The following is an 11,012-nucleotide window of genomic DNA, read 5'->3' as shown; positions in this document are numbered from 1 at the left end:
GACCCATGTTTGTCCCACACTCTCCGTGGGCTGAGGCCGGTCACCTTGCTGGTGTGTGTGCCCGCGCGGGGATGGGGGTGAGGGGGCGGGGAGGGGGACGACAGCTTCCTCCTTTGACCGCCCTCCCCCGCTACAGGTCCCTGGAATCGAAGGCAGGTCTTCAGGCTTGGCAGCAAGCACCGTTGCCCACTTAGGACATTGAGCCCTTAGCCGCCGATCGTTAGCGGTCAGCCAAGGTCGCCTGTCGGGGTGGGGGGCCGGTTCCCAGGCTGCTCACACAGTGCCTGGCTGTTCCCACGGACGTCGCAGCGGCAGATGGGACCAGGGTCTTTGTCCTCAGGTCCTCGGCAGCCACAAGGTCAAATGTCACCTCGGGGCCACGGGCAGGGGTTATAGGGGCGTGGCAAGACCCTGCCCAGCCTCAGTTGGGCCCCGAGAGTGAGGGGGTGGTGGGGATTCTGGGGCAGGGGCTGTACCGTGGGGCGCCCTTCTCCCACCCCAAACTCTCCCTTAAACTAGTCCCCCGAAATCCGTTCATTTGGGCTTCTGTGGCCCAGTCCCCCCTCCAGAGCCTTCTTTTTCTACGCCGTTTTAATTGTTTCTCTGAGATACTGCTACCAAGGATTCTGGAACAATCCAGTCTAGGACCCCTGCCCTCACCCCAAATAACCAACTCTGACCCCAGAGTATCTTCTGGGCCCACCCAGGCTTTGTCTGCTCTAAAGCAGAGCTTGTTCTCAGCAGATCCCTGGGAAGTCTCTGCTGGAGTTTAACCCTGGCCCTTCCTGCTTTCTGATGTGGATCTCACATGGTATCCAGGCAGTCTCCAGGCAGGTCCGCGGCACAGGGGTGGGCGCCCCTGGCCGGCAGACACCCGAACCTCAGGCCTCCCGTCACCGCCCCCATGTGTGGTCTCATCTTGCGGGACGCTTGTCACAAGGCCCTCTGGTCACAGTAGAAGTTAGAGGGCTCCGGGTGTCCCCGCCGCGTGCCCTGGTGTCCACACTGGACCCAGGCGTGTGCAGGAGGCAGGGCAGGCCTGGCGGGCAGAACCGTGACTCAGGGGTGAAAGGTCACCCCGGGAGGGGCTTCTCCAGCCAGTTAGTGGGTTAAACGTTAACAGACCTGGAGTCAGGCCTCATGCCTCACCTAGGCCGCAAACGTTATAAAGGGAGCTTAGTAAATGCTTGCCCTGGAGGTGCCTTGCATATAGGGGAGCTTAATAAATGCTCCAGTAGAACTTGGGTCGACAGGGGCCGGGCGGCTCGGGGGCGTGGCGGCAGCTGGGAGGCTCCTGGGAGCGGGGGCGACATCTGTGGCCCAGCCGGCCACCACGCCAAGCCCTTTCTAAGAAGCAGAGAAAGAAAAGGAAATGAAGGGGGACCGGGGACAACAGCCAGGGGCTGGCACGCCTTCCGGCCGCCTCGGGCCACGCCGAGGGCGCCGGGCGCCCTGCCATCCCCCGCCCTGATCCTGAAAGGGCAGGGGGACCCCTTGACCTCACCGCGCGGCCAGCAGGCCTCGGGAGGCCGCGTTCCCCACCCCCAGACTCGGGGCACCAGGTGGTCACCGGAGCAGAGCGCGCGGGCGGGGCGGGCCGGGCCGCGGGGACGGGGGGACGGTGGGGGGGTGGCCGGCTCCAGCTGGCGGCCGTGCGGAGCAATGCGGAGCGCGCGCGCGTGCGGCGGGGGCGTGCCCGGGTGCAGATGCCCCGGGGGCGCGGCTGCCGAGAGCCGCGCGGAGCCCGCACAGGCCCGGGGCAGGGCGCGCAGGGGTTAAGGCTGCGCGGCCGCGTGGGGGAGGGTCAGCCGCGCGCCCCGCCCCGCCCTCTCGCCGGCCCACGGCTCCGGGCGGCGCGGCTACCCCATGCCCTTATAAGGGCGGCCGTCGCCGGGGCAACGAGCGCCCGCCCCCGGCCGCGCCGCGCGCCCCCGCCCCGCCCCCGCCGGCGCCGATGGAACGCTGGTGTCAGGCCGGCCGCAGCGCGGGGCCGGCGGCGAGCGCCAGGGCGAGGCCGAGGCTCGGGCCCAGGCGCAGGCCCAGGCCGGCCGCGCGCGCGCTCGGCGGGGAGGGGAGCCGGGGCAGGCTGCGGGCCGCACTCCCCACTCGGCTCTGTCGCCCGGACCTCCGCGACTGCGGCCGGCCGCGCGCGGCGCCCGGGGCGCCCGGGACTCCCGGGCTGCGGCGCGCGCCCCCGCCGCCCCTCCCCCCCCGCCGCTCAACTTGCGGCCAAAGTTTCCCCCCGGGCTCGGGGGCGCGCGCGCGCCCTCGGACGGCGAGCTGCTAAGTTGGCCTGGGCGGCGGGGCCGGACCATGGCCCGCGCGTCCCCACCGGGTCCCCAGGACTCCGGACCACGGGACCCGGGCGCCCCAGACCCGCGCCTCTAGCGCGCCCCCGCCGGCCGCGGGCACGCGTGGGAAAGTTGGCCTGGAACCGGCCCGACCAGTTCCTGCCGGGCGCGCGGACCGGCCGCAGGAAGTTGCCGAAAAACTTTTTTCGGGGGGTGCGACCCGAGCCCCCCGAGCGCACGGGCTGCATGCGCGCGGGGTAGCCGGGTCCCCCTCGGGTCGCCAGGCGTGCCCGGAGGGGACGGACTCGCCCCGGGGCGCCCCGGCCCCGCCGTCCCTGGGGCTATGGCCATGGTGACCAGTGGCTGGGGCGGCCCCGGCGGCGGCGACACGAACGGCGTGGACAAGGCCGGCGGGAGCTACCCACGCGCCACCGAGGACGACTCGGCGTCGCCTCCCGGGGTGGCCAGCGACGCGGAGCCGGGCGACGAGGAGCGCCCAGGGCTGCAGGTGGACTGCGTGGTGTGCGGGGACAAGTCCAGCGGCAAGCACTACGGAGTGTTCACCTGCGAGGGCTGCAAGAGTTTCTTCAAGCGCAGCATCCGCCGCAACCTGAGCTACACCTGCCGGTGAGCCCCACGCGCGGCCACCGGGCCGGCCAGGACCTGCTCGGTCACCTTGGGCCTGGCGCTGACCTTCCCCACACCCGTATCCCCGCCCAGGCCACGGGCACGGCTTCGGCCGTGATCGGGTATACAGTTGGCGATGCATGAGTGCAGTCACCCCCCCCCCGCCCCCGCAGGTGGTCATTGCTCCTCTCTTGCTCTGGAGAGCTGGCTCTGCCGCGCGGGGAGGGCTCGTGGGTGATGTCAGGAGTGGGGACCCCCTTTGCAGCCCCCGGGGCTCCCCTTCTCGTGGGGGCCGTCACGCGTGGTGCCCCGCGGGAATCAGACGTGCAAGTCGCGTCGCGGGGCTGGCGGCGTCCAGGGGCCATTGTCTGCGGCCGCGCGGATCGATCCGGCGCGCCCTTGGGTCAAATATCACTTCCAAAGTCGCCCCGGCACGGGCAGCTGGAGGGACGCCCGGGTGGCTGGGGATGGCTGCCCTCGCCGGCGGCGGGGGGCTGCTGAACATGGGGACCTGGGCCTGTCCATCAGAGGGGCACCCCCTGGGCTCTGGGTCACCGGAAGCCGCCGCCGGAGGGCCAGCAAGGCCACCGGAATTGACCGCACCCCCCACTCTGGGGCTGGTGCAGCCTTGGGGCTCCCGGACGATCCTTTAAACTTTGGGGCCGCTCTAGGAGTGAGAGGCCCGTGGGAGATGCCGACCCCTCTTCGGGGCCCAGCAGGGCGTGGCCTTGCTTACTGGCAGCCGCCGGGGACAGAAAGTCCCTTGGAGAAGAGGTTGGGTGCTCAGGCCAGGGCTCTGCACCCCCAGGACTCTGCAGGGCCTGAAAGCAGGGCAGACAGCCCTGTTTCCCAGGTACTCAGAGCTGACCCCAGAGAAGCTGTAGGCTGTCCCGGGTCAGCGTAAGGGTCCTGGCCCCAAGGCTTAGCAAGTGGAGCTGTGGGCGCTGGGATGTGCAGTTGGTGGGAGGAGTTGGTGGAACACGGAGTTGGGTTTTGTTTTGTCTTTCCCCCAGAGGTTACTGGCTGATGGCGGGTCAGGGGGACTGTCACCGTGTTAGAGTTTGGACTTAGTGAGGACCTGCTTTGCTCCCCTCCTCCAGCTGTAACTGGGCCACCAGACTTTGGCCTCATTCTTGTGTCTAGAAGGAGTTGCTAGGTTTGGCTGGGTCTTTGGGGAGAATAGAGGGGGTTGGGGGAGGTTCGGGTCCCACCTGCTCTCTGGGTTCCTTAGGACCTACCTTGTGTGACCTTGTGTGGCCAGTGACCCTCTATGGACCTGAGTGGGCCAGCAGCTGTTTGGAGGGGGCCATCAGGAAATGGCCTCAAAGCCCTGGCAGGCAGAGGAGGAAACCCAGATGAGGGTTTAGTGGCTGGCACTGTCAGGTGAGCCCACCCAGGCCCAGCCAGCAAGTGGGGGCGACATTCTGGGCTGAGAGCAGCAGGGAGCCTGACAGTTGTGTGATCAGGGTCTGCTCAGATCCGGTTGGGAAGATGGCCAATATGTGTCACACTCAGGAGGCTGGAGCAGGAGGATGACTTGAGCCCAGGAGTCTGAGGGCAGCCTGAACAGCATAGTGAGGGGCCAGTGCTCCTCCCCGCCCCCATCCCAAACAACAAAGATACAAAGCAAGGACAGCAACTGGAACTAGGCCATGCCTTTGGGAAAAGCATACACACTTTAGGTGCGGTAGCTGGAAGAACTTACTATGTTTTGTGGGTTTTAATCTGTCCCAAGCATGCAGTTGGAAAGGCAAGACAGAGGCCTTCCCTGAGCAGACCTGCTCACCCACCCAGGGCCTGGCCAGTTCCGCCTGGCCGCCCTGATCCTCCACCACCCGCCTGGCTGCTGGCTTTGTTCTGGCCGTGCCTGAGTTCTCTCTGCCCCAGCTGGGCCCCTTCCTGGGGCCTTTAGAAGCCACAGGGTATGGACTCTCCTAACCCTGGCCAGAGCACCCCAGCTGGGGCTGGAGGCTGTCCCTGGAGCCCCCCAGTGCCCCTCTGCTCCGTGTCCCTGTATAGCACATCAGCGGGTGTCTGGTACAGGATCAGGCTGCGGGAGAAGCCAGTGCCCAGCTCTGGGCTTGATTTCTTCCTCGAATTTCTACTCTGTCTGGATGCTCCTGGGTGCCCAGATTGGGTATGGCAAGGCATTCTCCAAGGGCTGACCCGAGGAAGAATCCTGGGCTTATGGAGAAACTCAGAGGAGAAAAAGCTCTGTCGCTCATTCTTTTTTTCTTAAATGATTTATTTTTATTTTATGTGCATTGGTGTTTTGCCTGCATGCATGTCTGTGTGAGGGTGTCAGATCTTAGAGTTACAGACGGTTGTGAGCTGCCATGTGGGTGCTGGGAATTGAACCCTGGTCCTCTGGAAGAGCAGCTTAACCGTTGAGCCATCTCGCCAGCCTCTCACTCATTCATTCTTGTCACAGGCTGTAATGCTGGGGCCACACATTGCTGACTCCATTACAGCTGCCTCTTGGCCTAGTGGTGACCTGGGAAAAGGAAAAAGATTCCTTCTCCATCCTTTTGAGTTTCAAATCTGATTCACCTTGACCTCTGGCAGAAAAGGATTCTCCACTTCTGTGCTCTTGGGGACCTTTTATTCAGACAGACTTCAACACCCATTGCAATCGATTCCTACACCATGCCTTTGGGCTACCATCAGTCTAGGGAGCAGCAACTGGTGTCTCTCAAGGGTTCACAGGCACAGAGGATGTGGGTGTCACTGGGAACCCTGGCCTCTGTCTCCAGGTCTAACCGAGACTGTCAGATTGACCAGCACCACCGGAACCAGTGTCAGTACTGCCGCCTAAAGAAGTGTTTCCGGGTGGGCATGCGCAAGGAGGGTGAGTAGCCGTGGGGTGTGGCCACAGCTGGGCTCTTTCCCCAGGCTCTACTGACCTCTGACCTCAGGTCAGCCTTTCCCTTAGTGACCTCCTTCTCCCTTTCCCAACTAGGATTTTTTTTTTTTTTTTTTTTTTTTTTTTTTTTTTTTTTGGTTTTTCGAGACAGGGTTTCTCTGTGTAGCTTTGGAGCCTGTCCTGGAACTCACTCTGTAGACCAGGCTGGCCTCAAACTCACAGAGATCCGCCTGGCTCTGCCTCCCGAGTGCTGGGATTAAAGGTGTGCGCCACCACCGCCAGGCACAAAAAAAAAAAATCAGTTATTTTTTGTTTTTTTGTTTTGCTTTTTTTTTTTTTTTTTGTCATAGCTGAGGACCGAACCTAGGGCCTTGTGCTTGCTAGGCAAGCGCTCTACCACTGAGCTAAATCCCAGCCCCCCCAACTAGGATTTTTATTTTTTTAATTTGTTTGCTCTGCTCTGTATGTTTGCTGAAGGCAGGACTCAGGCAGATTACAGCGAAAGGCAGCCTGAGGGCAGCCCAACTTCCTGTCCCTGCCCTGGGGGCCTGGGTGGACAGACACACTGGACACCTGGGCCTCAGATTCTGTCAGGTCCCTCTAGAATTTAGGTGCAACCCAGGGGCAGCCACACAGAGCCCTGAGGGTTGGGAGCCTGGGCTGGGAGGGCAGGGGAGGCTCTGGAGCAGGCCAGGGTAGCATGTCACCTGTTGCTTGCTTTGACATTGGTCACTTTCTTGCGCGGCTTCTGAGGATCTGAGTACAGCCACTGTTTAAGGCCTGCTTTAGACTGGAGAGTCGGGCATAGTGGCCCAGACTTGTCATCCCAGTACGTACGAGGCTGAGGCAGGAGGATCTCCAGTTTGAAGTCAACTTGGGCTACATAGCAAAACTTGGCTAGAAAAAAATGACAATCCACACACAATGAAAACACCAGCCTTAGTTGATGGCTCGCAGTCCCTCTAAGTTTGACGGTGGCTCCTGCCCCTTGCCCAGCCTGGATTTCTGTCCTACCTTGTCTGTTAGATGGAAAGTCCTGATAGGACTCTAATCAGAGCCCGTGATCTCCAACCTGTCACCAGGACCCCTGCTCCCAGTTCCTTCCTGCCTCGGGGCCTTTGCACAGCTGTTCCTTCCAAATGTGGGCCTGGCCCCTCCCTCCTGCCCTTAGAGTTAGTTCCTCAGGGTCACCAGCTTATGTCTACCTTGCTCTGAAACTGACACCCCTTCACCCAAACATCTCCAGGCCTGCTCCAGGTTCTGGCACACACAGTAGGTGTTTAATAAATGGCTCTTGGCTGGACTTACCAACCACCCAGCCCTTCACACCTGACAGGCACTGTTAGAAGCAAAGTCGTGTAGATTCGCATACACGTAGCTTAGTGATCTGCTGCATTGGACATTTGAGGACACCGAGGCACAGGGAACAGATGGGTGCTGGGATTTGAACTCCAGCAGTCTAGACTGGAGGAAGAAGACAAGGGCAGGGGAGGAGTGGGATTTTGAGGCTTAGAACATCAGGGCAGAGGCCCCAGAGGGCTGGAGAGGGAGCAGTGGTGAGGGCGGGTCTGCATTTTGTGAGCGAAAGGAGCCCCCAAGAGCCGAGGGAGAACTGGGGGTCTTGCCCAGCTACAGCTGTTCCACAGGAGGCTGGGAGACTCCCCGTGCCTGATGCCTGTGCTGGGACCCCTCCTGTGCCCCCTGCATCCCTGGCTCTGGCTCCAGCTGGATTGACCTGGAGTTCACCCACCAGGGAGACAGGTGTCGGCTCATTAAAGCACACTCGTTAGCAGCCTCCTGGCTCCATGCCCAGGCTGCCTTCTCCCTGCTAAAATACCTGTGCCCCTCCGTGCCTCAGTTTCCTTTCCTCCCCGTCCGTGATGAGGACTCAGATAAGCATTGGATTCTCTTTTCAGTGACTTTTTGAAACAGGGTCTCGTGTATCCCAGGCTGGCCTCAAAATTATTTTGTACTGAGGCCGGCCTTGAACTCCTGACCTTCCTGCCTCCATACTCCAGGGCTGGGATGACTGGTATGCACCACCATGAGCAAAGGTAACAATGGCAGCCACTGCCCATGGGGACCACAACCATGCCACTATGGCGATGTGGTCCCACGGGGGAGTTGTGAGTGGTGGGAGAGGCCAGGAACAGCTCCAGTCCCCGGTGCTTGACCGATGTGGCCGCCTCGGTGCAGGGGGAGGGTGTCCGCCGGGTGGAGATCCTGGGGATGGGCGCCCACGTGAGCAGGCAGGGCCCTAGTGGCCCGCGCGTGCCTGGCCCCCTGAGCTGCCACGCGGGGTGGGGGTGGCCCTCCCGCACCGACGCCTGACGCCGCCCTGTCTCCGCAGCCGTGCAGCGCGGCCGAATCCCGCACGCGCTCCCGGGTCCCGCGGCCTGCAGTCCCCCGGGCGCGGCGGGCGTCGAGCCGTTCGCGGGGCCGCCGGTGTCCGAGCTGATCGCGCAACTGCTGCGCGCCGAGCCCTACCCCGCGGCCGGGCGCTTCGGCGGCGGCGGCGCCGTGCTGGGCATCGACAACGTGTGCGAGCTGGCGGCGCGCCTGCTGTTCAGCACGGTCGAGTGGGCCCGCCACGCGCCCTTCTTCCCCGAGCTACCGGCCGCCGACCAGGTGGCGCTGCTGCGGCTCAGCTGGAGCGAGTTGTTCGTGCTGAACGCGGCGCAGGCGGCGCTGCCGCTGCACACAGCGCCGCTTCTGGCCGCCGCGGGGCTGCACGCCGCGCCCATGGCTGCCGAGCGCGCAGTGGCCTTCATGGACCAGGTGCGCGCCTTCCAGGAGCAGGTGGACAAGCTGGGCCGCCTGCAGGTGGACGCCGCCGAGTACGGCTGCCTCAAGGCCATCGCGCTCTTCACGCCTGGTGAGCCCGCCCCGCCTGCCCACGTCCCCGCCAGGCCACGCCCCAAACCGGCTCCTTGCTCCTGGGGCGCATGCCCTGGCACAAACCAGGCTCCCAAACTGACCACGCCCCTAGCCCGGAGGTCGTGCGCACACACCCGAAGCCCCAGGACGTGCTCTTCCCTCTCAAGTAACGTAACAACCTGGGCCAGTCCCCGGCCAGGCTGAGAGGTCACTGCCTCAGGTCACACCCTTTTGACAGGTGACATCCCTGCATCTGCCCAGCCACTCCTTGACCTAACACTGCCACAGGCCTCACCCCAAGTCTCTTACACTGCTCCAGGCCATGCTGCGGGTCCTAGCCCTGATTTGGCCCCATCTTGCCCCCAGCTTACCCAGACAGTACGCCACCGGACTCTGAAACATTCTGGAAGCTATAGCACGGCCAGACTCCAGGCCACACCCCGGACTACCCCCTGGGTTCCGGCATCTGTTCTGGGGGCACGCCCCTTGGTTGGAGGACAGAGATGATGACCATTCTTGCCCGGGCAGGCAGGAGTTGGGCTCTACCCCAGGCCACACCTCAAGGGCTACTCACTCCGGCATGCCTTTGCCATGATGAGGAGGGATGGAGGGTCATGTAGGCCGTGCTCTTTAGAGATCCCGAGATGGAACCTGTAACTCTGGTCCCCAGGACCTCATCCAAATGCTTGGTGGCGTACTGCTGGCCTGTCATCTCGGCCTTTCGGTGGGCTGTGGCAAGAGAGACTAGTGAGTTCCAGGACTGCAGAGCCAGATACCGTGTCATCCCCACCTGAAAAAACTTTAAAAGGGATGTCCTGGCCCTGCTCTTTAGGTGGGCGTGGCTTAGGAAGATTGGGTTGGAGGCCCCTCCCACAAAGAGGCAGCTCAGTAGTGCCCCACCTTTAGTGCGGGACTGACCCGCTCTCAGTAACCCCCTTAGTACCCTCCACGGCTCAGAGGGTTCTGCACCTCGGTTCTGCACAGCTTGCCCGGTGGACACTGGCTTAGATATTCTCATTCGTGTCCTGGGTCCCACCTCTGCTTCCTCCATGGGCACCCCTACCCTCCTGTAGGCCTCCCGTAGACTTGTCTCTTCTTCCTGCAGATGCTTGTGGCCTTTCTGACCCAGCCCATGTGGAGAGCCTGCAGGAGAAGGCACAGGTGGCCCTCACCGAGTATGTGCGTGCCCAGTACCCATCGCAGCCCCAGCGCTTTGGGCGCCTGCTGCTGCGGCTGCCAGCCTTGCGTGCTGTGCCAGCATCCCTCATCTCCCAGCTTTTCTTCATGCGCCTGGTTGGCAAGACACCGATCGAGACGCTCATCCGAGACATGCTACTATCAGGGAGCACCTTCAACTGGCCCTACGGCTCGGGCTAGTGAGGGACACCCTCCACGACACCAGGATGCTGGGACCTTGCAGGGGCCCTGGGGTCAGGGCCCCAGCTTTTCTCCTAAGACTGATTCTTTTTTAAAAGACTGTGAAATGTTTGTCTGTTTTGTTTTTTAATTAATCTTGAAACCAAAAAGAATTTGCTCTCCCAGGCCTCAGCCTTGTCCTCCTGGCAGCCCCTGGTCAGAGAGGCTGAGGTCTGGAGCCAGTGTGCTGGTGACCCTGCTGTGACAGGTATGGGGCTGGTATCTGGAAGGGCCGCTGCAGCTGGGATACATGGCCCATGATGGGCACTCTGAGATGATGAAACCATGGCCAATAATAAAGATATTCCCCTACTTGCCCAGTCTACCTTTCCTTCTGCCATGCTGGGGAAGTAACCCCAGGGTCTAACCTGTACTCAGCAGGCTCCAGTGGAGTGGAAGCCATGTCTCCTGTGGAGAAGTAAGCCCCTGGTAGAAGCTTTCCCAAGACATTTTTGCACTTGCTGGATCAAGCCACACCTGAAACCCTCAGGTGTTTTCAGGGATCAAGCTACTTTTTTATTTTTTTGTTTCTTGAGACAGGGTTCCACTGTGTAGCCCTGGCTGTCCTGGAACTCACTCTGTAGACCAGGCTGGCCTCAAACTCAAGAGATCTGCCTGCCTCTACCTCCCCAATAAAAGCACGCACCACCACACCTGGCTTCAACCTACCTTTTATATTGGGGTCAATTTGAGTTCAATTTCTTCTCTCAAGTAACATGAATCACTTTTTCTAACATTGCCACAAAGAAGTTGGTACAGACTTTGAAATGTGAATTCAAGTTCGTTGATGTGTGGGGATGAGAGTAGCCCAGCAGTGGTGGCACGCACCTTTTATCCCAGCAGGGGCGGAGGCAGGAGGATCTCTGTGAGTTTGAAACCAGCCTGCTCTACAAAATGAGTTCCTGGACAGCCAGAGCTACGCAGAGAAACCTTGTCTC

The 11,012-nt window shown here is 61.8% G+C and overlaps 1 protein-coding gene across 1 annotated transcript; it reads left to right on the top strand.

Annotated features, from left to right (window-relative positions):
- The first annotated feature begins 1,833 nt into the window (after window positions 1-1,833).
- Nr2f6 (nuclear receptor subfamily 2 group F member 6) lies at window positions 1,834-10,390 on the top strand. The gene is made up of 4 exons (XM_036209214.1): window positions 1,834-2,918; window positions 5,672-5,766; window positions 8,132-8,656; window positions 9,764-10,390. Exons 1-4 carry the CDS (start codon window positions 2,635-2,637, stop codon window positions 10,033-10,035), a joined length of 1,176 nt encoding a protein of 391 aa, XP_036065107.1. The 5' UTR covers window positions 1,834-2,634; the 3' UTR covers window positions 10,036-10,390.
- Window positions 10,391-11,012: the final 622 nt, after the last annotated feature.

This window comes from Onychomys torridus, chromosome 17 (assembly GCF_903995425.1).
Source record: "Onychomys torridus chromosome 17, mOncTor1.1, whole genome shotgun sequence".
NCBI lineage: Eukaryota > Metazoa > Chordata > Mammalia > Rodentia > Cricetidae > Onychomys > Onychomys torridus.
The sequence above is the reverse complement of the archived record's forward strand: the minus strand, read 5'-3'. Positions and strand labels throughout refer to the sequence as shown.